Source organism: Alternaria burnsii, assembly GCF_013036055.1.
Source record: "Alternaria burnsii strain CBS107.38 chromosome Unknown 705, whole genome shotgun sequence".
Taxonomy (NCBI): domain Eukaryota; kingdom Fungi; phylum Ascomycota; class Dothideomycetes; order Pleosporales; family Pleosporaceae; genus Alternaria; species Alternaria burnsii.
The window spans coordinates 2936658-2961697 of record NW_024066107.1 but is presented as its reverse complement, the minus strand read 5'-3'; the positions used below and the strand labels follow the sequence as shown (position 1 = coordinate 2961697).

Sequence of the window (25040 nt, the reverse complement as noted above, 5' to 3'; positions counted from 1 at the left end):
TTGAAAAAAGCTGTGATTTTAATCGCGCAAATCGGGGAGCGGTACCGGCATTGCTCAGGGCCGTGGACCACGAACTGCAGCCAACACATGTAGAGGGGGACCGTGTGGATTATATCTGTCAAGTCGACTAGTGGTGGAACGGAAACAGGTAAGCTGGGGCATCATGGGACACGGGGTCACTACAGCGTTATTGCGCCAACCGCGATACGCGGATAGTGAGATGGTTCCAAGCCCCATGCCCAGAGCAGCCAGTCCAAAACGCATCTCCAACACGTTTACTCAACCCAACCACAAAGCTGCAGATCAGAGTACAAATTGCACAACCACCGACCAAACATTGCATCACGATATTGCGCATACCTTGGCGCACCGAACTACGCAACGTCCTTGCGCGGCGCCCAGAAACGCGGAGGCTTGTCGTGAAAAAGATGCGGCCGGCCGCGACTTATATAGGAGACCACGCACTGGATGTGAGGCGCAATCGGGGATCTTCATATACCAAGACTCTTGGCTGTGATCTGTAGGTTAGGAAGCGTGTATCGAGAACCGAATCGGGACTTGCAGCTTGCGCGTGGGGAGTAGATCTGCGGAGGCTGGTGCACCAGAGGTTAGACGATGCGCCATCCCGCGCGTTGATCACAGAGCCTCCACGACGCATCACTGTGGCCTGCGGCCTCTTCCATCACTTTTCCACCCCACGGGGTCTTGGGTCTAGCTAGTACGGGCGGAAGCTTTAAACTTTACTGCACCAATTCCACGTATTGCTTACTCAAAACGCCAAAACGCCAAACCTCCAATTTCCCAAATCGCCAGTCGTGCAGCATCCAAAAGTAACTTCTTCCAAGACTTCATGGCATGCCTTGATCATCATATGGTAGTCGCACGTCCCCCAAAGGTTGGTATGCATGCTTGTTAGGGATAATGAGAGGGTGGTGATAACTCTTGCCCCCCTATCATCCATGTCGTCTCACTGTTGTGCCGTTCAATAACCATAGGGGGCAAACGCGGCCGTACATCAAGGGGTTGTTGCCGATTGGACAGTCGGTGCTCCAGTGGATGAAGAAGCGGTATTCGTAACACAGACGTATACTTGTGGCGGATCGGGTTGCAAAGGTCCTGGACATGCCCATACTTCTACGGTCAGGTCCCCACATGAGAACAGTGGAGCAGGATATAGAAAGGATGATGGAACGAGCCGGCGATCCGCTTCGGTACTGAGCAGCGAGAACAACACCAAATTGCGCTTTGATCCAAACCTAATTAATAAGTCAAGGCAAACACGTTCTAGCCCTGGAGACATAGCCATGCCCAGGCGGAACGGATGGAAGAAGAAAGTGAATCTACCAGCAATCGTTCCTGCTTCTGTTGTTCATAACACTTCAGTAGCAGCCGCGGCGATTCCCGCAAGCATTGCGATAACCATGGAACACGGTTCTGCAGCGGTGTCGTCTTGGTCGCCCTGAACTTGATCCCGCATTGTGCTTGTGTGTACTCTTGTATTTGGCGATAAGACTTGGGGTCAGAGCCTGCCACTGCAGATGCCTGCACTTCCAACGACACATGTGCTGGACAATTGGACAGACTCTAATGTGGGAATCATTGAAGCCAATATCGGAATGGTCTCTTTCTTCCGTTCTGTCTTTACATTCAATACATCTGCAGGTAGTCAGGTAGACCACAGGAGTATGCTCCTCAAAACGAGAACATGTATTCTGATACTCTTGTTAACATATCATATCTCGGCAGCTCATGAATCGCAGTGGCGATGAATCCAACGGTTGCATCGGTGTATAACAGTTCGTTGGCGTGAGTGGTTTAAAATCTCGTCATACAAGAGAATCTCACCTCTTCGTGAGTGTCAATATATGCCACCTGTGTAGGAGGAACAAGTCATTTCCCGTACATAGGAATCGCTAATGACATGGGAGGCAGCAACAGACAATGGGACCTAGCGATATCGGAATGCTCACAAGTGAGGTTGAAAAAGCATAACTTGGTCGTGTTTGTGGAGCCTCGATGTTCGGCGCAAGGCGGCCGACGTCGGAGGGGCGAGGCATGTAGCGGGGCTGGCATTGCACCGTGGGGTAGCTTCACGAGTCTTTGGTAAAACTTGCTGAGCGTGCAGTACCCATCATCGAAACTCATACATACTCGATTCATCATGACTGCTCACAATATTGTTGTTCTTGCTGGTAAGCCATGTTCGTGCAAATTGGACAAGCAGTGTGCTAATTGCATCCAGGTGACGGTGTCGGCCCCGAGGTAACAGCAGCCTCGACACTTTCTCTGCACAACTACTCACGAGCATGTTTAGGTTGTCGCTGAGGCGATCAAGGTCCTCAAAGTTGTCCAAAAGCACACAGACAACACTTTCAACTTCAAAGAGCACCTGTTTGGAGGAGTAAGTTTTGAGCCATGACGCAAAGAATCCGCGGTAACATGTTCTAGTGCTCGATAGACGCGCACAACAACCCTCTCACAGACGAAGCGCTCGAAGCAGCCAAGTCAGCCGACGCCATCATTCTCGGCGCCGTCGGTGGGCCGGTATAAGCCTCCAGTCTCCAAGCTATGCAACGCCTTCTGACAATTCATGTAGAAATGGGGAACCGGCAAGGTGCGCCCCGAGCAAGGTATCCTAAGACTTCGCAAAGAACTCGGCACCTTCGGAAACCTGCGACCGTGTTTCTTCGCCTCCGACTCTCTCGTCGACTCATCGCCCCTCAAGGCTGACAACGTCCGCGGCGTAAACTTCAACATTATCCGTGAATTGACTGGTGGTATATACTTTGGCGACAGGAAGGAAGACGAGGGCGATGGCAAGGCCATGGACACGGAGCCATACAGCGTCGAGGAGATCGAACGCGTCGTACGGTTAGCAGGTAGTCTCGCATCTGTCGAAGACCCGCCCGTGCCAGTATGGAGTTTGGACAAGGCCAACGTTTTGGCGACCTCGAGATTATGGCGAAAAACCTTTGAGCGCATCATGAAGGACGAGTACCCGCATCTCAAGTCGGGCACCCACCTCATCGACTCGGCAGCTATGCTTATGATCAAAAACCCGAGAGCGCTGAACGGCGTTGTCGTTACCAGCAACTTGTTCGGTGATATCATTAGCGACGAGGCCAGTGTCATTCCAGGAAGTCTGGGTCTGCTGCCGAGTGCCAGTCTGGGTGGCATCCCAGATGGAAAGACCAAGCTGAACGGAATCTATGAGCCCATCCATGGTACGTCTTCTCATCTATCACTGCAAGTGCGCCTGCTCACAGATAATAGGCTCTGCGCCCGACATCGCCGGCAAAGGCATCGTTAACCCCATCGCGACCGTCCTTTCTATCAGTATGATGTTCAAGTACTCTTTGTGTCTACCAGAGCTTGCGCAAAAGATCGACGAGGCGACCAGGATTACCATCGATAACGGCATCCGCACGGCTGATATTGGCGGAAAGTCAAGTACGAGAGAAGTCGGTGATGCGATAGCCGCGGAGCTAGAGAAGCTGCTTCAGAAGTAGATTTGAATGGTGGAATCACATACTATGAGAAGCTAGCGACCATGACACTGTGACGTGAATCTGGACGCCTCTGACGCCTACTTGACCTGGGAGGGAGATGTATCGCTGTCAGCAGGTGCCAAGGAATGCATGCCTACGCCATTAGCAAGCACCTGATGCATACAGGCTAGCAAAAGAACATATATGGTCGTTCATTAGCTGGCAAGACGATCGTGTAAAGTTGCAGTGCGCGGGGAAGGACGTTGAAGGCGAGCAGAAGCGATAGAGCCTTATTGTTGCCAGCTTACCAAAGTTCTCATCTCTTATTAATTCGTCGAAGTAGTCATCTATCCAAGCAACAAGTCCGAGGTCATACGTTCAGGAGTGCGGTCCAACTTCCCCTGTTGGAGACTCAATGCCACAGGTGGAGGAGCTGAAAAGGCGGATGCACGAAGGTAACAGAGAACCGCATCTTACGCTAATGGTGCTGGACTATGGTACGACTCACAAATGCAGATCCAACGCATGGGAAAGTGGCCCGATGAAGCTCCTGTCCTTCTCCAGCTCTTATGGTGGAAGTACGGCTCGGGATCCGCAAGCAGAAACTAGGATCATCGCTGCCTACAACTGTCTCATCCGCGCGCTGAAGAGTATCTACGACCAAGCACCTCACACTTCAACCACCGAGTACAAGAAACTCATATGGCACAGTCTGGCGACATATCAGTGTTCGGTTGCTCAGCTGGGTATGTCGGTCGTCGAAGGAGAGCGTAGAGAATAGAACGCAGGCTTCAACCCTGTGTAGCAAAGCGCAACAATATCAGCTCCAGGGTATGTAGGGGACGATGAAAAGTCACACGCCCGCTCTTTACCAACTAATAAATGTCCCTCTTACTGACGTATGCGCCAGGGGGCCACAGTGGCATAGATAAGACGATTCAGTTGCCTATACTCTGCATAAACCATGACGCCACTTAGGAGAATGGGCTGCAGCACTTGCATCATGGCTTAAGAACGGAGAGTAAGACCATGAGGTGGCGTATGTGGAAGTAGAAAGCTGAGTGGTGGAAGTTTAGTACTTGTGGATTTGATGATTTATAAAGGGGATTGAAGTATACTGCTCATGCAGAGAAGAGACGGGAAACATGACTAGCCATGTTAGTATCTCCTTTGAGTTTCCGTGGTATATTGGTACGCTACATTGGCATCCTAACGCACTATATGAGCTGAAAGAGGTCTCGGCTATACGGGTATCTAGTGGGTTGGGTTAACACAATCGAGCTAGGCCTCAAAGGTCCGGAACAAATTGTCAAGACTTCGATGCAGGAGTTACAGCTAGCAGAAGCGCCAAGAATTGGATAGACTTGGTAGACCGTGTACACCTGATGCACACAAGCATTGTAGGTTGAGAGAGGTGGCATATTACCGTGCATGAAGTGATACTGCCTAAACATTGCTTTTTTTTTGAGAGGACGCCATGGCTTTCTAGGACTTTGAAACCAGATCCAGTCAGTCCTGTACGTGCTACATGCACGATTTACTTCTCGCAAAGGGATATGCTACAATTCTCAAGGCGTTGTGGCAACTGGTTCACAGCGTACTGGGCGAACAAGGTCTGGAAGCCCGTTGGCTTCATCACAGTATCACAAACGTTCTGGGCAGGGACCGGGCGGGCGCATCGCATCACTGTTTGTCGTAAGATTTGCTTTCGCAACTCAACGGCCTGACGGCATCTCACTGGTCTATATCAGATTCCAGGGCGCTGCACTGGCGCCTCCATATAACACATCGCTTGTTAAACAACGGGTCCCAGATTAAAGGCATCCCCGGGTGACCCAGAGGGCCAGGACAAGGAACCTCTCGCTTGTCATTCCAACTGGCGGGCCGCGATAGATATCCGTGCAGGTATCGCTTCCCAATCGATAACGCAGGTGATGGTGAGGTGAAACAACCGGGCGGTTGGGATTAGCGGGATCTCGTTAGTTGTCCCACCAGGCGCTTCATGGTAAGTCCGTCTTTGCCTGCCTGGGCGATCAAATGGCTGCCCGGACATGGCGCGGGAATCCCTAATGTCAAAATAAGCCTTACTGAGATTTGACGGGTTAAGGCCCCTTGGAAGCTGGGATATTGCGAACGGTGTTGTAGGGTTCTAGGTATCTCTCATGACATGGGACCTGGATGTCGTCGACGGTATAGAGTGATGGTGTCTTTCAGACTACTTTGTACTGTGTCTGATGGTGGCTGACGATAGCACCTATTTCGAGGCATACCGAGGAGAGCCGACGTCACGATAGCGGCCAAGCAAGCGATGTCCTCAGAACTGTCTTCGTGTAACGAAGAATTGACTCTGTTCACAAGACCCCTCTCGTATTACGTTGCATCCAAAAGAAGCGAATTTGGAACTCGTGCCTAGAGGCCGCCTTGGATGCCCAACGCCGATAGTTCCGATTACGTGTATGGAGCTCTGATTCCAGGCGAGCGTCTGGAAGCGCGTCACCGAGCGTCCCCTGCAGCTGTGGATACACATAATGACACCCCTCCAGTGGGAATGGCAAGAAGGCTAAAAGCAGGTAGAACATTTACGGAAGGTGGCATATGTCGCATAACGGCATCCGCAGCCCGCTTCGAATCCCTCTTGCAGTTGACTGTGTCATACATCAACTTTTCCCAAAGCAAGTTTGTAAACCTGAATGTTGATACACCACGTATACTGCAGTCGGAGACAGTAAAAGGAAGGGACATGGTGAAAACAAACGTTCGGGAACGGGTGATCACACACGCACGTGGCGAGCTCAAGCGAGTGCTCTTATCGATATGACTTTTGTCGCGCTGAGGGACCCCTTGTACGTCAACCCGCACTGGAAAGCCAGCCGAAAAACGTTGATGATCTCTAATGGTGAAACATAAGGCCTCAAATCCTGTGCTAATCATTGTTAGATGAGGTTTAGACGGCAGGCAAAATCTCGTGTGTGATTCCCCGCCTTGACATCCCTTGGCAGGAACAAGCGCCGCTCCTATGCTCAAAAGGGCAACGCTTGAAACATAGTCCGAGGCTCTTCAGCCAGGAACAGTGCAAACACCTTTGCGGTCCTGAACGGGGCTGCTCCGAGACCCCACAGACTCTCGCGTCTCGCTGTTTCGAAACAGTAAGGCCAACTTCGTATCCGCACGTACGCGAGCTGGTCCTCACTCACATTGGTCGCGACGTAGTTAGGGGCTACCAGTCAGCTCTCGTGCTGGGTAGATTCGACTAACATGCTGGTCACAACGGCCTCCAGCCGCTGGCGACCGACCGTGCTGGGCGGGAATACATACGAGCCCGCCGGCATTCTTGGTCCAGTCGTCGGCAGACAATATAAAGGCTCGAGGCCACCCGATGCGGAAGAGGGAATCACTCCCAGTGACACTCATTCCCTCCCGACAAGCAAGCCTTCGTCAACATTCTTTCTACATTCACTCTTTTGTGTTCGAAAACGCTGGATCGTCTTCATTTTGAGCTTCTTTGTTGCTACCTAGGAGATTTCACTCGGACACTTCCTATATTCACAGTGGGACATTGTCAATAGACTACCCTTTTCGAATCTCCAGCACTTAAAGCTCCAAAACCTTCATTTGATACCCTGGAAAAGTCACTCACGGTCTTTACGAATCCGTCTACAAACATCATCATGTACACGAACATTGTCTCTGTGCTCGCCCTGGCCGGCGCTGCTCAGGCCCACATGTCAATGTACTACCCGGCTCCCTTAGGAGGAGCCCCTGCCATCAACAAGCAATCAACGGAGCTTGACCCCGAGTTCAACTTTCCGCTTGGCTGCTGTGGCCCTGACGGTGGCGACAGCAGGCCCTCTCCTGGTATTTGCCGCGGTCACCTTGACAAGTTCGACACTGAGGATGCTACTGTCACCTGGCAGCCTGGACAAGACGCTTACTTCCAACTGACAAACTATGACTACGACCCAGCGGCGCCTGGTGGTACCCACTATGGAGGATCTTGTCAGGTCGGTTTCTCGACCGACAAGGGTAAGACATGGAAGATGGCCGCTTCATACCACGGTGCTTGCCCACATGCCACCGAAGATGGATCACCTGAGGCCCAGACCTTCGACTTCAAAGTACCTACCGGTATGCCTGAAGGTGATGCTATCTTCGGTTGGGTATGGCTCAATCGCGAACACGAGGTAAGTCGCGAGTGAGACGAGATACATGCGAGATGTATGCTAACTTCATTATAGTCATTCATGAACTGTGCTAAAGTCCACATTGGTTCTGGTTCTGGTGCTGGCTCTGGCGATAGCACTGAGCCCAGTGAGCCATCTCAGTCTGCGACGCAGCCCGAGCAGCCAGCATACTCCGAGACTGAGCCTGAGGAGACTCCTCAGCCAACTTCCGCACAGCCTGAGGCTCCCGCCGAGGACGATAAGAGCTCCGAGCAATCGCCACCCGCTTCGCCTGTCGAGGACAGCCCGGCTGTCGTCGTTACCACTGTCATAGCTACTACTATCTACGAGCAGTACCAGCCCACACAGACAGCGACCAACGACTCCGAAGCTTCCGGAGAGAGTGATGACTCAAGTGACGGCCACTGGTGGAACCGTCCTCACCAGAAGGTTAAGGCAGGCACTCGTCGGTATGCAGTCGACGGCTCTCGCTGTGAGTGCCGTCGTGACGAGCTTACCCTTGCGGCTCGCTGCTCCTGCGATTCTACCAACAAGGCCGTCGAGCGCAAGGCTCTTCGCATGCACCGCCGCACCTTCTACAAGCGTGTTGATGCGTGTGATTGGAACTCAGCCCCCAGAATGGAGGTCTCGTACTTCACTGAGGATGCCAACTGCGCCCCCAATGCTAAGGCTCACATGCCTGAGAGCGACACTTTTGAGTTGGGCTGGGATGTCAACTGTGGTGTCGTTGATGGCCAGAGTGAGTATGAGATCAAGACCATGAGCTGTGACATGTATGGTTAGATGGTGGGCTGTCAGAGCGTTTCTTCTTGGTGTATGCCACATATTCTTTACATTCTTCACACTCGTTCATCACGTTCCTGGACGCTGGGTTTTTCTTCTCTTCTTCTTTGAGAAACAGGGGTGCATGTCATACGCCCTTGATCTTTACTTTTTGACACTGCACATGCAGGGCGGATTGGCTTGTTTGGTTCCATTTGGGAGGCTTCACGACATCCACACATACATCTTATGACGGTTAGGCTGGGTTGGCACTGGGATAAAGACATTGTACAACACTAGTCACACTGCGAAACAATTTAAAACGTTCGCTTTCAAACATGCTTCACAATATGCTGATCGCAGGACCGATCATGACAGCTGATCATTCACTGGCTTCTCAAAGTCCCATTATCACCCTCTTGAGTGCAAAGCACAAGCAATACCAAGTTGTGATACACAAGCAACAGCAAATGGCGATCTAAAGCCTAGGACGATCGTCCACCTTTCCTGCCAGCCCCTTGGCCTTCTCACTGCCGAGCTCGAAGATACCGGATGAAGCCCTACGACCCATGGAAGCGATGCCGTGCTGTGAATATTAACAGTGATCGTGCTGAGTAGTATGTTGCAACGGATGGACTCGGATGCTTCCACGAAAAATTGCCCAGTATAATTTCCAGATTCAGGCGCTGAGCTGTACGAAAGCTGGATGAAGAATCAAACATATTAGCATGGCTGGTAAGAGCACGCACCGGCAGAAGCCATTAATTGCACAAAATTGTACAGAGTGGTTAAGACTCTACTCTTCCATGTACTACGGAGCGCACCTAACATGCGCCAACATAAACGGTAGACAAAAAATAGATAAAAAAGAGCTCGAGTACCTAGTTAACGATCCTTGACAACGCCAGCGTCCAGATCATCATGCTCGTAACCAAGTCAGCCCAGTATACGCTTCCATCACGGCGCCGCCCCAACTCCATGTTTTGGTGAAAATTTCCATAAATCCGGAGTCGATCCCAACGTTATGACCGGTATCTCATATCCAAACCCTTTCATAGCACGTACAATAGGAGGCCAGGCATCCTACTCCTGTGTCTTTCCCCCGCCCATACGCTCAATGTTAGACAATAACCTGCTCTTCCCGCCACTTTGGCTCCGGTTCAGTCCGGGAGTACCCTGAAATTTTAGACCACCTGGTGCACGAAGACCGGACGGTTTGGCGATGGCACTACCTGTGCGCTCATTCATGGCCCCTAGACGGTCACCCATAGCACTACCAGGGCGTCCACCAACGAGGGCAGACGCAGGGCGAGGAGTGCTGGAGCCACCAGCAAGGAAGCCTGTGTTGCGCATTGCTTGTTGGGGTGGTGCTTGTTGTTGAGGCGCAGTAGGTGGTGCAGAGCTGATTTGTGAACGGCGAAGGTCTTCTTGTTGCATCTCTTCCATCTTCTCACCGCACATAGACAGCATTTGTTCGGCAGCTGCTACCAGCTCGCCCTTCTCGATGCGCTCAGCCTCGAGATCCTCCACAAGTATATCATGGGATTTGCGAAGGGAATGAAGCTCAGATTGCAGACCAGCGAGTCTAGCTTTAAGGTTTTCGATCTCGGCTCTCTGCGCTTCTAGCATCTGAGCATCTTCGACGTTTCGTGTAGACTTTGTGGGGGATACTCTTTGGTTTTCGTCCTCGGAGTTATGCTGATCGGGGTTGGTCTTGCTGAATGTGCTGTCACGCTTCTTCTCTGCCTCCTCAACTTGTTGTTCGAGACTAACAATCTGCGCCCGAAGCTCCTTACACTTATCATCGGCCTTCTTCTGGTAGTTGTCCTTGAGGGCCTTGATCTTCTTCTCGTGCTTGGCCTTGTAAGCTGTATGTAGGTCGCGTGCAATCTCATTGACCTTCTCAGCAATCGCAGATTGGCATTCGAGCTCAGAGTAGACCTTTTTGTTCTCATCTCCCTCGTCGTTATTGATGAAAGTCGTCATGTCCACGTTTTTGCTTTCAGCGTCGATGACCTTGGTTTCAAGCTCAGCCGACCGGCTCTCAGCATCATCCGCACGCTTTTCAGCATCAGCCAATCTCGCTAGGAGATCTTCGCGTTCAGCATCATTACGAGCCATCTCGGCCTGGACATCTTGCAGCAGTCTTTGGACCTCTTCACCCTTTGATTTCCAGTCTACCATTTGAGTCTCTGCATATTCACGAGCTGAGCGTTCGTCACGGACAGTCTCTTGGGCTTCGCCAACCCGGCGCTCAGCATCGGCGATGGCTTTTGAAAGAGCATCAATCTCGGCTTCTTTTCCAGACAAGCTAGCTGTAAGAGAGGAGACCTGAGACTGGAATTGGGATTTTACAGACTCCAATTCACGAATTGTGACAGTAGGCAGTGAGCGTGGTGTTGGAGGTGGAGGCAGCTCGAAATCTAGCAAATTCAACATTTGGCTTCTATGGTTCGGGGTCGCAGGGACTTGCGATCCACCTTTGGCTGGTGATCGCTGGTTTTGGTAGTATGCGCGGAGGTTTGGCTCAGCAGCGGACTTGCTAGGCGAATGGCGGCTGCGTCCTGCTGACTCGCGGCGGGATGAGGAAAAGGATTCGATCTGAGCTGTAAAGTCTAGGAGTAGATTTGTAGTATCATTGTCGTTGTATGCGCGCCGTGGCGTAGGGCTAGGTGTACGTTCGGACCGGCGGACTGTCGATGGGGTCATTTGAGTGCGAGCGCGAGGCGTAGCCTTGTCATGTTGTCAGTATCTTGTATCAGACGGATGTCGTACAGACTCACATCTGGCATCTGGCTTTTGGTAGGGCTCTGCTTCAGGCCGGCAAACTTTGTCATATCTATTCCGGGCATTTCTGAGAAGTTGCTGAAGCAGGTATCGTCAACATCCAAGGATGTTACTTCTGGGCCGTCTGGGTTGAAGTCCGTATTGTCCATACTCAGATCGATCTCGTGTTCGTCGTTTCGCGAAGATTGTTTCCTTGGAGTTTCCCGATTTCTCGAGCTACTCTCTTCCATGAATTTCATTGCAGTGGTTAAGCCTTCATTATCACGAAGGGCTGGCTCTTGGTGAGAAGAGGCCGGTCGTTTTGATGGCGTAACAGATATTTGGCGTTGATGTGTATGTGTTGTCTTGCGCTGAGCCGTTCCGGGCGAAGGAACGCGGGACGATTTCGAGGGTGACTGGCTCTTGTGGGAGTTGCTGCTCATTGCGGAGCCTGGTCGCTCGATGGGAGTCTCCTTGGCTGAAGAGATATCTCTCTTGGGCGTGTGTTGATCGTCGCCGCTAATTTTGAGTGCCGCGTCGTCGAAGTCGTCCATTAAATTCTTCACCGGGAGCGTCTTCATTGGGCTTGTGCGCTCTTTCAGCCCATACTTCTTCTCTGGCGACACTCTGAACGCAGATTGCGGTGCGCTGTCCTCCAGATCAACTAGTGGCTTCACGGGTGTGGCCGCTGCGTTGGGGGCAATATTCTCTTGGTCTTCGACATCGATGTGGTCCACAAAAGGCGACGAGGGAGGGTCGTTGTACGCCATATCGATATCGTCGATGATGATGTCGTCAGAGTAGGTGTTTAGCTTCTCCGACGAAAGACCTGACATTGGTTCTGTCATGTGTGCGGTTCGGAGTTTGCGGTGTCTAGAGTCGGCCACAGTGTCGATGCGGAGCGCACAAGAGTGTGTTGTGGCTGCTTGTTTACAGTCCGTGCGCACTCGTTGCCCCTTCCTAATACGGTAACCCCCGTTTTGGCCGGAACCCTGAGCCAGCCGCTGTTCACGACGTGCTGCATTGCCAAAATCTGCTAGAAAAAGCAATATCACAACATACGCACTGGGTTTGCACAGGTGATGTGTATGATTAGGATTCTCGGTCCTAGTTAATTGTGTATATATTTTCCGTCCAAGTGCATGACCCATTTCAATAGTTGATGGCTCCTCTCATTGCGCCCGCAAGTCTTTGGTACTCCTTTAGTAGCTCTTCAACCTCCTTGAGCTTCAAGTCTTGAGCATCCTTGGCCTCTAAAAAGCGTTTGGAAGGCGGTGCAGTCTTCCTTAGCTGCTCTAACGCAGCGACTGCTTTCGCTCCCTTGTCATCGATTGGTGGTATTTCGTTCGTGGCTGTGCGGCTCAGCGGCTCTGGAGAAGGCGATGTCTTGACCTGCTCTTGGCTCGGGGATGGGAGCACAGGCGTGCTACTGCTGCTTACGGCGCGTGCAAAGCGGGGCAGTACGTTCATACTGGACAATCGGTTCAGAGGATTGAAGTTGTTGCCCATGTTGCGTAGAGAGTCAACAGCGGAAATGTTGCCTGGTGCTGGAGCATCCGCCTTAATAGGAGCTGGTGATGGTGCCTTCTCTTCTACGTTCTGTGATGTAGCAAATGCAACACGTCGTCCGCTACTGCTTCCCCCGGATTTAGTGGAATCGACGCTACGATCTCTAATCTGCCTTTTGCCAGCAAAAAGATCAGCCATCTTCGCGTCCAATCCTTTGCTGACTGGGGTTTCTGTAGACTCGTCACCATGTACTGAACTCGCTGCACTGACACTCAAGTTATCATCATCCCGCTCTGCACGAGTGGGAGAGCTCACAAGCTTCCTTGCATCTTCTAGTGTCTTGGGGAGTACCGGTTGTTCCTGCATGGGTCCATCCGGGTTCTTTTCTTTTAGACCACCGAAGAAGAACTTGAAGCTGGTGTCTAATGTGTTGTTAATTCTGCCAAGTGCTTGGTCGGCGGAATCAAGAATCGAGTCCCGAACTGCATCAGAAGCAGCCTCAATCTTGTTAGTCTGCGTTTGGATGAGGTTGCTTAACCGACGCTGAGCTTTGGTAGTTGTCGGACTTGAAGGTTCCCTGGAATGAGTTTTGGAGATAGGAGTGGCTGGAGTTTGGATAAGATCCGGCGCGTCCGAAAGTCCCAAGGGCATTGGTGTAATCTCGGATTTGGGCGTCGAAGGCCTCGAGTCTGACTTTGTGGGAACGGCTTCTTCGGCACGTAAGGAAGAAAGATCGACGGTTTCCAAGAATGAGATGGCTGCCTCCAAATTGACCAGGCAGTATGCGGTCTCACCATCCATACGGCTGGATCCGCGGAATCGATGTATAAAATTCAAGTCGCTAATAACGTTCAAGTCGACAGGTGGCATAGTGATAAGTGCGTAGATCAACGTTGGGAGAATTTCATCAGCAGACGAAGTGGAAGGAAATATCTTTGACAGAGCTTCGACAATGGACTTGTGTGCAGCAGTCAGATGTTGGACCTTTCCAAGCGGATACTTCTCCTCATTCATCTTCAAGATATCTTGACGTGCGGCAGATAGGTATTCTCGGATCTCGGGCTCCTTCTCTTTGGCTTTCTGACGTTCCTCCTCAGTCAACTCCTCGCCAGTCATCAAGAGCTCTTTTAAGCCAATGCCAACAAGCGAGAGAGCAGCTGTGCGCGATCTGAGCTTATGGTCCCTCTCCTCGTCGTCAGTGCTCCTATGCCGCCATATCCGCTGGTAGACTTTCTCGCACACGGCGCGTTCCACAGCCTCTTCGAGTGCGAACCGCTTGAGCTCGAGCGATCTCCGTGCCTTCTTGCGGTCGGCCATTTCTGTCGCACTAAGCATCTGTTGTTCCCCTGACGGATCGTTTCCCTTGGATATCGATGATGGTTTGCTTGATGGGGCTGCCCCCTTCTTGGCGTTCGCAACATAGTTATCACTCGTTAATCGAGCAGAGAGGGTGGCTATGTGTGTGTTGATTTTTGCAGAGGCGCGGCCGTAGAAGTCTTGGAAGAGATGGGCAAGGGCATCGGCGGATGGGGGGGTAGGATGGACTTTGGCAGTGAGGGATTCGAGGAATCTACGGACAGGTTAATGCAGTGATGCGTGACATGGGCGACAGAAGATACCTCTCGGTCAAGCTGCGGATCTCGATGGGAAGCTCCTCAAAAGTGTCGGGTACTGCGGGTTCTCCACCCTCGGTGTTGTCGTCACCGTCTTCCTTGTTGGCAAAGACGTCTCCATCAGTATGCTCATCCTCCTCTGGGACCATGGCAGCCTTTAATGGATCTAGCATATCTGACGCGTTTGGGCCCTGCAGTGTATTCGCTCGACTTCGCGAGAGTGGGCTCTTGGGCGCAGAGTCGAGACGCGTAAAGGAGCGTGAGGGATGCAGGTTTCTGGGCCGCCCGGTCATGTTGTTATTGTTGCAGGGCGTGGAATGGAAATCTAAGTGTGTCGTGCGCCTGCATTGGGGAGCTCATGCATTCACGTCATGGGTCAGATGGGCTGGCTGCCAACGGAAGCCGGCAACGAGTGACGTTGGAATGGGCGTTGGTACTTGTGGTGGTGGAGCTATCTGGAGCTCGCTATCAGATGCCAGTGCGAGCTCCCCCGCACCGACCCGCCGCCACTGGGTGCTCCTTTTGCGGAGAGCTCGGGCATGGCGTGAAGCACCGATCGTCATCGATGTTCGCCGATGGAGGCAGCCATCACCTGCTGTTTGGACTTGCCATCGCCTTCTTTGTCTGGTTCGTAGCCCCCTTTCCTTGTCACACTCTCATAAGATGCGACTCTTGCTGTCGTTCCTGGCCGCGAGCGTTGCGGGCGCGGCCGACATGCCCGTCTTGCCGCCGCCGCCTCTTCCACATAGTGCTCACAAGGCCGACAAGGACTTTACCCTGCGACACATCTTCCACCACGGCACCTACAGGTATCCCGAGCTTCACCGTCGCATCGACGTCCCAGAACATGCCGCAGTATGGACGGCCGGAGACGAGGACGCGGCCAGGCGCGAGCCTGTGCCGCGGTTGCGCGTCAGGTCCGAGACCATGAGCATACAGAGACTGGCAGATAGGAGCAAGGAAACCATCACTGGCATACTCGAGTGGGGGAGAAGGACCGGGAGAGGCGTGCAGTTGCCCGAAGAGGACTGGACAATCGACGACATAGCAGGCCCCAACGTCACCGACCGAGAGACAGTCCTAAGCTTCGCACGCATGGCCTCGGACGCCTACATACTAGAGCCCGGCACGGGGGAGTGGGAGGATGTCGGTGGCGGCTTCAACTATACTGAAGACTTCGGCTGGGAATCAGACGGTCTGCGAGGCCACATCTTCGCCGACACCGAGAACTCGACCGTCGTCATAGGCTTGAAGGGCACCTCGCCCGCCATGTTCGATGGCTCCGAGACGACTACAAACGACAAGATCAACGACAACTTGTTCTTCAGCTGCTGCTGCGGCCAGGGCGGCCAGTACTTGTGGCGACAAGTCTGTGACTGTCAAACCTCGGCCTTCACCTGCAACTCTACCTGTCTCGTCACTGCCCTTCGCGAGAAGAACCGCTACTACTACGCTGCACAGGATTTGTACCACAATGTCACAGCATTATATCCCGATGCCGAGATCTGGATGGCCGGCCACTCTCTCGGCGGTGCCGTGTCGTCTTTCCTCTCCCTCACCTTTGGACACCCTGCAGTCACTTTTGAAGCCGTCCCAGAAGCCATGCCGGCGTCGCGTCTGGGTCTTCCGGTACCACCAGGCCACCAGATTGGCTCGCTGCAGCAGCGCAAGTTCACTGGTGGCTTCCACTTTGGACACACCGCTGATCCCATATACATGGGCGCATGCAACCAAGCCACCAGTGCTTGCACAATTGGCGGGTACGCTTTGCAGAGTGTCTGCCATACTGGGCACAAGTGTGTATATGATACAGTCAAAGACTTTGGCTGGCGTATGGGTATTGGCACCCACAAGATTGTGGAAGTCATTCGAGACGTTATACTCAAGTATGATGCACCGCCCAAGTGCGAAGCCTACGTCGACTGTACTGATTGCTACACCTGGGAGTATTTTGAGAGCAACGGCACCGAGACGACTACCAGCAAGAGCTCAAAGCCAACAGCCACATTGACGTCAACTAGGTCTAGTCGCACGCGAACTGAAACATGCAAAACGCCAGGATGGTGGGGATGTCTCGACGAATCTACAACCAAAGCACACAGCAAGACCACAATTACGACGACATCATCAACCTCCATATGTAAGACGCCCGGTTGGTTCGGCTGCAAAGACGAGACGACTTCTACTACGACCATGACAATCACTACCACGCCCGCCCCAGCACCTACTGTGACAACCACGTCGTCGACGCCCACATCTACTTCGTCGTGCAAGTATCCAGGCTGGTTTGGTGGATGCCTTGACGGCGATGATCCGCCTGCGAAGACACATCATACACCCAAACCAACCCCGACAGCTACCTCCGCAAGCACGTCGTGCACTTCTGAAGGCTTCTTTGGTCTTATATGCTATGACAAGTCAAAGAAGCACGGGAAGACGAGTTCCAACCCGCCAGTGACTGAACGGATGGAGATGTAGACATGACTTCGGAGAAAACTAGGTAATTCAGAGTGCTCTTTTTTGTTGATTTTAGGCGCAAAGGCAGGTATTATATCCAGGCGTACATACGGCTTTTGGCATGTGGCATTTACACGCATCGCGATGTCTCTACAACAATATCACTAGGCAAACAAATAAACACTACATCATAGATTGTCTATTTTTGGCTGGCTTTGTAATGGAGATGCGGAGATAGCGGGAATGCATGTTCGTTACCGTTCCTTTCGGAATGACTGCGGACCGCCTAGTCTCGAAGCCTGTGTAGTCTGTGTGCACAAGCTTTTGTTTGACACGATCGAGAAATTCTTGTTGTGAGACATTGGTGGCTATTTGTGCCGAAGTTCAAATATCGCTCAAAGTCATAGCCAAGGGCCGGGCTTCGGCATCTTGTACGAACTCCATTGCGTCATAGAGAACCACGCCATTTTGTGTGCGCGTGTGTGTGTGTGTGCGTGTGTGTGTACAATCAACCCACACCGCTACGCATGATGTGTTCCCTGTTCCTGTGTGAAAAGGACGTGTTGTTGCAAAGTCAGACACGGTACCGTACGAGTTGGGCAGTACTTGATAGTGATCGAACCATGTGTCCGTATGAACTATGGGATCTGCAGCCCGAACAACATGTGCAACAGGGATAAGGCGAGAGGAAGATGCTTGCTCTGCTTGTGTTGGCGGCTGATGTCGTTGGCGTGACAAAATGGCGGTCTGACTTGGTGGTAGAAGTCTGAAGATCAACCACTCTAGAAGATTAGAAGACGTGAAGCAGACGAGTCGCGTCGGCCGTAGCATCTAGCATCCCCACCTACCCTTTTGGCCAGAGAGCGACGGTGTGTTTCCCAGACGCAGCCTTCTGCTCTGCACGGTCTCGGGTGCCGATCAATGTAAGGGTCCCCGAGCGTCTTGCGGTGGGGCGCGTCGCGAGGTTTCAGGATTGCATGCTTGCAGCCGGCGCGCGCGGATGCACGCAGCAGGTTTTTCTGCGGTTGAGGCAGTATCTCGGTGTCTTGAGGGCCATCATGTGCGCTGTAGACGTGAGGTCGCGGCCGTCATGGTGCGAGTTGGACAGTCGTGGCGGCAACCTCGCAGCCGTTGACCTGGCGGGTGACGCTAAATAGCAAATGTCGCAATGGACAGGGGCGGCTCGACGATAGCCCATACAGCTGACAAGGCGGTTTTAGCATGCGATTGTCGGGCCCAGAGCGAGCCAGCTAGTCTTCGCAGCCGTGCCTTGGAACTGGCTTTTTCGTCGATTCCTCTTAAGTTGCTCGATCGCCGATACATCCAGCTTCTGTCTACTCGATCTTTCCGCTCTCCGCCCCGTCCTCGTCGCCTCTCCGCTGCGCTTATTTGCCGTTTCCGCCCACAGCCTCAGCCCTACCGACCTAGTCACGGGACCGTTTGCTTTCAGGCACCCCCTCCCCTTTGCTGGTTCTCAGAGACCCTGCAGCTGCGGCATCTAGCCAGCTTTTCCTGCCCTGACGACATCACCCCTACGGTTCGCCCGCGCCACTGAGCTCTGGTACCACAGCCGCACTGTGTGGCATCGCTTCTTGCTGCGAATACACTCGGCTGTTTTCTGCGTTCGTCGGCTGTACCCAGGGCTGTGCCTGCACATCATCGCTCGTGCGCCCGGCAACACAGGGAGATTGCCTCATTACACACCTACGTCATTGTTCAGCGCAGCGGCAATCCCCACCAAACCAAGACCCTTCACACCGTACCAACCACTCCTGCATTACTTGCACACACGTCCTCCCGCAGCCATCAAATCCCCATATTCATGCACCTAGCTCCTATCACGACTTAATCTGCCCGCCCACCAGCCACATTCACGCTTCAACCAGCTGACGCGTGTGAAGGCCTCACACCATGTCCACGCCTGCCCTATCGCCTAGGCCCAGAGGTTCTTCCCACACATCTTCTCGCCCACGAGGTTCAGGATCGACGCCAATGACGAGGCCAAGTGCCTCACTACATCCGACGTCTGCGCTACCCCCCCTCACGCCCCGCATGAACGGGGTAGCCAAAACACCGAGCCATGTAGCCTCACAGAAGACGAAGGAACCCTCGACCCCCTCACCTAACTACTTTGGTCTTGCCGTCAACAGCAATGCCGACCACTTCTCCTCTAGTGCTGCCCAGCACATTCGCGGAAACTGGAGCCCACCCACTTCAAACGTGCGCTCGACAGCTGCCGCCTCCCCACGGATAATACCTGTTGAGCAGAACCCAGAGTTTGAGCAATTTAGGAAACAGTCGGAGAACAACAGAGCTTTTGCCCTGGGCAGCTTCGACTTTGCATCGCCCGGCCTGAAGGCACAATCCAAGAGCCCCTTCTTCGCCAACATCGACTCCGCACAGCCCTCGTACTCACAGTCGCAGTCGATGCCACCGCCCGACCGGCCAGGCGACAAGAGCGATACTAGCGACGAGCAAGAGTTCGCCCCCAAGCCACGTTCCCCGAAGCGCATGCTGTCGACCGAATCCTCCATGTTTCCCGACCGACCACGAAGGAATTCCCCAGCAAGCTTTGATGGACCCGGTCGTTCAGATGCCGTCGCTCAGTTCGCCGAACCCCGTATCCCACGGCCATCGTTACCTTCAAAGAAGACGCATCCCCAGCACATTTCAATATCCACTCACCGGGCTGAGACGCTTCCCGCGCATTTTGAGGAAGAAGGCACCGCTACCGGTCCCACCATGGTCACTGCTCAACATATCATCAACATCCTCGAGTCTTCCATTGACGAGGTCCTTGTGCTGGATCTCCGTGTGTCGACACAATATGCCAAGGCTCGCATAACAGGCGCACTGAGCCTCTGTATTCCTACGACGCTGCTCAAGCGCGCTTCCTTCAATGTCCAGAAGCTCGCTGAGACCTTCAAAGATGACGAACAAAGGGACAAGTTTGAGCGATGGAGGAGCAGCAAACACATCATAGTATATGACGCCAACTCGTCGCAAATGAAGGACGCCACAACCTGTGTCAACACCCTCAAAAAGTTCACCAGCGAGGGTTGGTCAGGTGGCACTTTTATCATCCGTGGTGGATTCCAAGAATTTGCTGAAAAGTTCCCAGCCTGGATCACACACCAAAGCTCTGGAAGCCCGACCTCCGGCACTGCTGCTCTGAACCTCAACTCCGATCTCCCTGCTGTGGCGCCTGTTATTGGTGGCTGTCCCATGCCTGCAACCCAGAACGCTGCTAACCCTTTCTTTGGCAACATCCGTCAAAACATGGACCTCATCGGTGGAGTCGGGCAGATGCCTGTCAAACAGCCAGCAGGCATGACCCAGTCAGTGGAAGACGATCTTCCACAGTGGCTTCAGGCTGCATCTGAAGAGCAAGACAAGGGTAAGACAGTCGCAGAACGATTCTTGCAAATCGAGAAACGTGAACAAAAGCGTATGCAAAAGGCTTTGTCTGGTGAAGTTGTCTACGACGCCCCGTCGTCATCAGGAGGCAATGGACAGCATATACAGATTGCAGGTATTGAGAAAGGTTCAAAGAATCGCTACAACAATATCTGGCCATACGAACACACTCGTGTCAAGCTCGAAGGAGTTGCTGAAGGAAGCTGCGATTACGTCAACGCCAACCACGTCCAAGCCGCCTACTCCAACAAGCGTTACATCGCAACGCAGGGACCTATACCGGCTACCTTCAAAGTATGTTCTTACCTATGTATACCACGTCATCCGCTAACACTTTAACAGGACTTCTGGAACGTTGTTTGGCAGCAAGACGTTCGCGTCATTGTCATGTTAACTGCCGAGCAAGAAGGTGGACAGGTCAAGGCGCACAATTACTGGTCCGATAAGCGATATGGCCATCTACACCTCAACCCACTTGGCGAACGCAGGGCGTCTTTGGAGCCGTCGAAGATTCACCGTCACAGGGAACAATCGAGGCCATCAGTGGGTCAGCGCAGGTCAACGAACCCACCGAAGCTCGCCAACTTCACCAAGGAAGCTACTACTGGCTCTTCTAACCAGGAGCAGCCTTATGTCATCGTGCGCAAGTTCACTCTTTCGAACGATGATGAACCCTTCGCGCGTATGCGCGAAATTACACAGTTGCAGTACTCACATTGGCCTGATTTTGGAGCCCCAGCCCATCCTACGCATCTATTGGGCCTGATTGAGCAGACTGATGCTGTTGTCCGCTCGGTCAACGGTGGCTCGCCCTCACAGCCTGACCCACCCAACAGCCGCCCGATTATAGTCCATTGCTCCGCCGGATGTGGCCGTACTGGTACTTTTTGCACGGTGGACTCCGTCTTGGATATGCTCAAGCGGCAAAGGCAAGCTCGCAATGCCAGGCAATCGACTCCAATGGACACCGACGACAAACTAGCCAAGAACGAGCGTGAAGAGGACAGTTGGGTGAACAACGAGGAGACCGATCTTATTGCAAAGACCGTGGAGGACTTCAGGCTGCAGCGGTTGAGCATGGTACAGAGTCTGCGACAGTTTGTACTATGCTACGAAAGTGTGATGGAATGGCTCGTTGAGCAGCACCCCAAGTCTGCGTAGAGCGCGGTGACTCAAACGATGTCTTCTGCTGATGGAAACATCTTTGTGCCCGTAATCATAATATGGAAATGAGAAACACGAATTTGTTAACGATCAAGGTAAACGGGGTAAACGGCGGCGCATGCATCATCATCGGTGTAGGACTGGGACTCATTGGGAGGCGTTCTGCATGCACGCAGCATTGTTTGGCTTAGAGCATATACATACATTGGGTATGCATTGGGATAGGTGTCATGGTGGTTTCGGCGTACAAGGGGCTTTAGCATAGTGTTCTTTGGTTTTGCTTAGATAATTTGAGAATTGCATCCTCCTACATATACTCTCTGTTGCATGTCGGTCTGCGCCATGATGTTATCACAATCACATCACTAGGAACGTAACGATTGTAAAAGAAGCCATTTTCTCTCCATGAAGATATTATCTAAAGACTGGCAAAAATAAAGCAATAACACCATATTTCTGTAATACTACAAGCACCAATACCCAGGTAGACTGAACATACTACTCCCACTATTGACTTACAAGCAAGATAGAATAAGCTAATAAGCAGCATTCCCCTGATCATGCTCCTTGATGTACTCGGCACCCTTTTCCAGAAATTCCTGCCTAGTGATAAAATGTTGCCTCGACTCCTTCTTGCCCGCCCATTGGGCCGCGCCACGCCAGGCATCAAGTACACAGTCCCCAGCTTTTCTTACGTTGATGGTTTGTTCAGCAGGGAGCACGGCGCGGAGTTCAGAGCGTAGGCGTTCCTCGAAGCCCTGGAACATGGTGTTGCCACCTGTGAGGAAAATGTCCTTCAACACGTCGTCGCGGTGGGGCGAATCTGCTAGGCGCTCTGTGAGAATATTCGAGGCAATTTCTACGATGCCAGCTTGGTCGAGACCTGCGATTGTCGGTTGGAAGACGACTTCGGGAACGCGGATGCGTTCAACGTTGAGGTGGATTTGGTTCGTTTCCCTTTGGGACTCGGCGTCGTAAGGGTAAGGACCGTGGAGGAAGGAATGGAGGATGGATTTTGTCCAGTCTGTTTGTGCTTCGCGGGTTGATTCTTCGGTGAAGTCGGGGTCGTGTTGGAGAAGCTGGGACTCGATTTCCTTAAGATTCTTGGAGAGATCTTCTTCTTCTTCGTCGTCGGAACCTTCACCTGTAGCAATGGTGCGGTAGACGCCCCAGTCTGCATCGTCGGCGCCAAAGGTGTCATCATCGCCACCACCTCGTCGCCGCTTCTTAGTGGGTGCGTCCGAGGCAAGGTTGGCGATGGACTTCATTCGCATTTGGTTGGCGAGCGACTTGCGGTTTCCAAGTTCAGCCTTGAGACGCTCACGGTCCTTCATCTTCTGGATAATGGCTTGGCGAGCTATCCGGCGCTCTTCTATCCAGCCTTGAGGATCGGTTTCCCGCCGTTGGTCGTCAAGTCGTTGCTCTTCTGCTTGCCGTGCCTTCTCCTTCTCCTTTTCAATCTTCGCACGTTGGCGTGCATCGTAGTTTGACTTCATCAATCGTTGCTGTCGCTTTTGCTTAATACCCTCCTCGTCAAGCTGATCATCCGGAACCTCCAACAGGGGGAATGTAGGTGCTTCGACCTGCTCCTCCTCTACATCGCCAAGGTCCTTGTTACGAGCCTTCTTGATGGCAGCTTCCAGTTCCTTGACTCGTTTGTTGAGCTGGTTCTCGTCATCGAAGTCATTTGACTCCAGTACCCGTGCCTTTTCCTTTTTCGTGGTAATCTCTTCCAGTTGCGTCTGCAACTGCAAGCACCACTCGAGCTCTTCTTCTTTCTTCTTCAGCTTCTCCAGACGCATCTTTGCCGCCTGGGCCTGCAGCCTACGACCGCTCTCCTTGCGCTTTTCCGCTGCAGCTGCCAGCTCTTCCTCGGTCTTTTGCACTACGATCTGCTCAGTATAAGGGAACTGAATTGTATGGTCTCGGTCTTCCAGGCCCGTCCAATCCAGGTAGCGGCTGAGGTCATTCTCGTAGTCTTGTGATACATAGCAATGCTCTCGAACGAGGTCTTCAGCCTGGTTGTCGCTAATCTTTCCGGGGAATGTAGGGTACTTCAGCCTCAGTAGCTTGAGCAGGTATTGCGCGGACTGGAAGCGACCCCAGTTCAGACGCGTGGTTTGCGACAACAAGGGCTTGGAGTTTACTACGGGGATAATGTGGGTAGAGGTGTAGGAAGAGTCCATGACCAGGCCGTTGCGTCCGCCATTGTATGAGTAGGAGAAGAGCGAGTCGATACCGTATGCGACGGATGGTGCGCCGTAGCACTCGAAGAGGATTTCCGACATGGCTGTAGAGTTGACGTTAGCTGTAGGTACAGTATCATCTGTCATTGGCTCACGTACTCTTTCGTGAATAGCCCAGGTTCGCAACGGGCTCCGTCATGACAATGGGTCTATCTATGCGCCCGGAGCGTCCATCCACACCCATTTTGACAAAGCAGTAGTCAAGCACGCCCTCCATGACGTCCCAATTGTTCACGACGTTGCTGCCAGGCTCATAGACAGGCTTGGACTGTCCTCGCGCCGTGCCGTCGGCGTAGACGTCTGAGCCAACAAAGGTAAAGGTTCGGTTGAGCTTGCGGTCGCGGTACCTCGCCATGTTGGGCAATACTGACAACCGGGGTTTGGAGTCAAAAGACCACCCAGCGCGAACTGCGGACGAGCCTACACTATGTTAGTCTGGGTAGAAACACAGGCGCATGTGCATTGCGAGCGTACCATTGTCGATTACGATGGCAGTTTCGCCGTTGCTACGCGACCATCCTTCTTTGTCGATGGGCCTGAAGCCTTCAAAAGGCGGTTCTGACACGCTCCAGAGCTTGGGTGGAGGTTTGGGTGGATTGCGCCCTGCGAGTTGGGGCGCCTCGTCGATAGCTGAGGGGGCCATGGCGGTCAAGTTGGAGATGGAGATTGGCCGAGGATCAGGTTGTTATTTCATATCGCGGACGGGAGATGTAGCGTGTGAGCTTGTTTAGCGCGACTGGTACTGAGGATGCGCGGCATTGCCGTTGCCATGTGGTGAGGCTCTTGCGATGCTCGGTGGTCCGAGCCCGTCTCCGTCCAGGGCCATGTTACGCTATTTCACATGACGACCATGCTCATTGCTGTCGTGCACCAAATTTGGACATGGTCATATCTCATTATTAGCTATCTACCCGCTCCATTTTGCTCCTTGTCTCCATGATTCCGGCCGTATGCGAGCTTTGGCTGTGCCGCGGGAAATGCAAATTGCACACCAAGAATACTCTACGTCGTATGCTTACGCAGGATCCTTCAGACCATTTGTTGCTTTGGCCTGTCAGCTATGTCATACAGCATTCTCAACAGGACCGTATACCTTCCAGGTGAAAAAGAACGTTGGACTGGTAGTTCTTGAACATCTGAGCTACGAGCTCCGTGTCCATGTTCTGGATGTTGATCTCTTGGAGATTTTTGTTTAGCATCATGATGGCCTCGTTCAACTTCTCCTTTGGAATAGTCAGCATGCTTGTCTTGACTGGACCTGGAAACGTTTGGCTTGACTGACAACATTCACGATAATGCGAGAGAGCAGTTGGCTCTGTTGGTGCTCGTGTGGACTTTCCTGGAGACGTGATCAGATTCTCGCGCCGCTCAGGGGGCTGCTTCGTGACATCTCACCATTGTTGTACCTCTGTGATATTGGCGTTGGTTGTACGCGTT

The 25040-nt window shown here is 52.7% G+C and overlaps 6 protein-coding genes across 6 annotated transcripts; 4 read left to right on the top strand and 2 right to left on the bottom strand.

Annotated features, from left to right (window-relative positions):
* Window positions 1–2161: 2161 nt before the first annotated feature.
* Window positions 2162–3509, top strand: GT037_001044 (beta-isopropylmalate dehydrogenase; the record flags this gene model as incomplete). Its single annotated transcript, XM_038926091.1, has 6 exons — window positions 2162–2192; window positions 2243–2262; window positions 2315–2401; window positions 2449–2544; window positions 2597–3224; window positions 3274–3509. The coding sequence occupies 6 exons, from the start codon at window positions 2162–2164 to the stop codon at window positions 3507–3509; spliced, it is 1098 nt and encodes a 365-aa protein (XP_038791947.1).
* Window positions 3510–7156: 3647 nt separating this feature from the next.
* GT037_001043 (lytic polysaccharide monooxygenase) lies at window positions 7157–8452 on the top strand (the record flags this gene model as incomplete). The annotated part of the gene is made up of 2 exons (XM_038926090.1): window positions 7157–7669; window positions 7724–8452. The coding sequence occupies 2 exons, from the start codon at window positions 7157–7159 to the stop codon at window positions 8450–8452; spliced, it is 1242 nt and encodes a 413-aa protein (XP_038791946.1).
* A 1062-nt stretch (window positions 8453–9514) lies between these two features.
* On the bottom strand, window positions 9515–14612 carry GT037_001042 (uncharacterized protein; the record flags this gene model as incomplete). Its single annotated transcript, XM_038926089.1, has 4 exons — window positions 9515–11164; window positions 11215–12070; window positions 12396–14276; window positions 14326–14612. 4 exons carry the CDS (start codon window positions 14610–14612, stop codon window positions 9515–9517), a joined length of 4674 nt encoding a protein of 1557 aa, XP_038791945.1.
* A 370-nt stretch (window positions 14613–14982) lies between these two features.
* Window positions 14983–16797, top strand: GT037_001041 (autophagy related lipase atg15; the record flags this gene model as incomplete). The annotated part of the gene is made up of 1 exon (XM_038926088.1): window positions 14983–16797. One exon carries the CDS (start codon window positions 14983–14985, stop codon window positions 16795–16797), a length of 1815 nt encoding a protein of 604 aa, XP_038791944.1.
* Window positions 16798–18687: 1890 nt separating this feature from the next.
* On the top strand, window positions 18688–21354 carry GT037_001040 (tyrosine-protein phosphatase non-receptor type 6; the record flags this gene model as incomplete). The annotated part of the gene is made up of 2 exons (XM_038926087.1): window positions 18688–20487; window positions 20536–21354. The coding sequence occupies 2 exons, from the start codon at window positions 18688–18690 to the stop codon at window positions 21352–21354; spliced, it is 2619 nt and encodes an 872-aa protein (XP_038791943.1).
* A 539-nt stretch (window positions 21355–21893) lies between these two features.
* GT037_001039 (actin-like atpase domain-containing protein) lies at window positions 21894–24844 on the bottom strand (the record flags this gene model as incomplete). The annotated part of the gene is made up of 5 exons (XM_038926086.1): window positions 21894–23647; window positions 23703–24023; window positions 24078–24233; window positions 24610–24654; window positions 24697–24844. The coding sequence occupies 5 exons, from the start codon at window positions 24842–24844 to the stop codon at window positions 21894–21896; spliced, it is 2424 nt and encodes an 807-aa protein (XP_038791942.1).
* Between the last annotated feature and the right edge of the window lie 196 nt (window positions 24845–25040).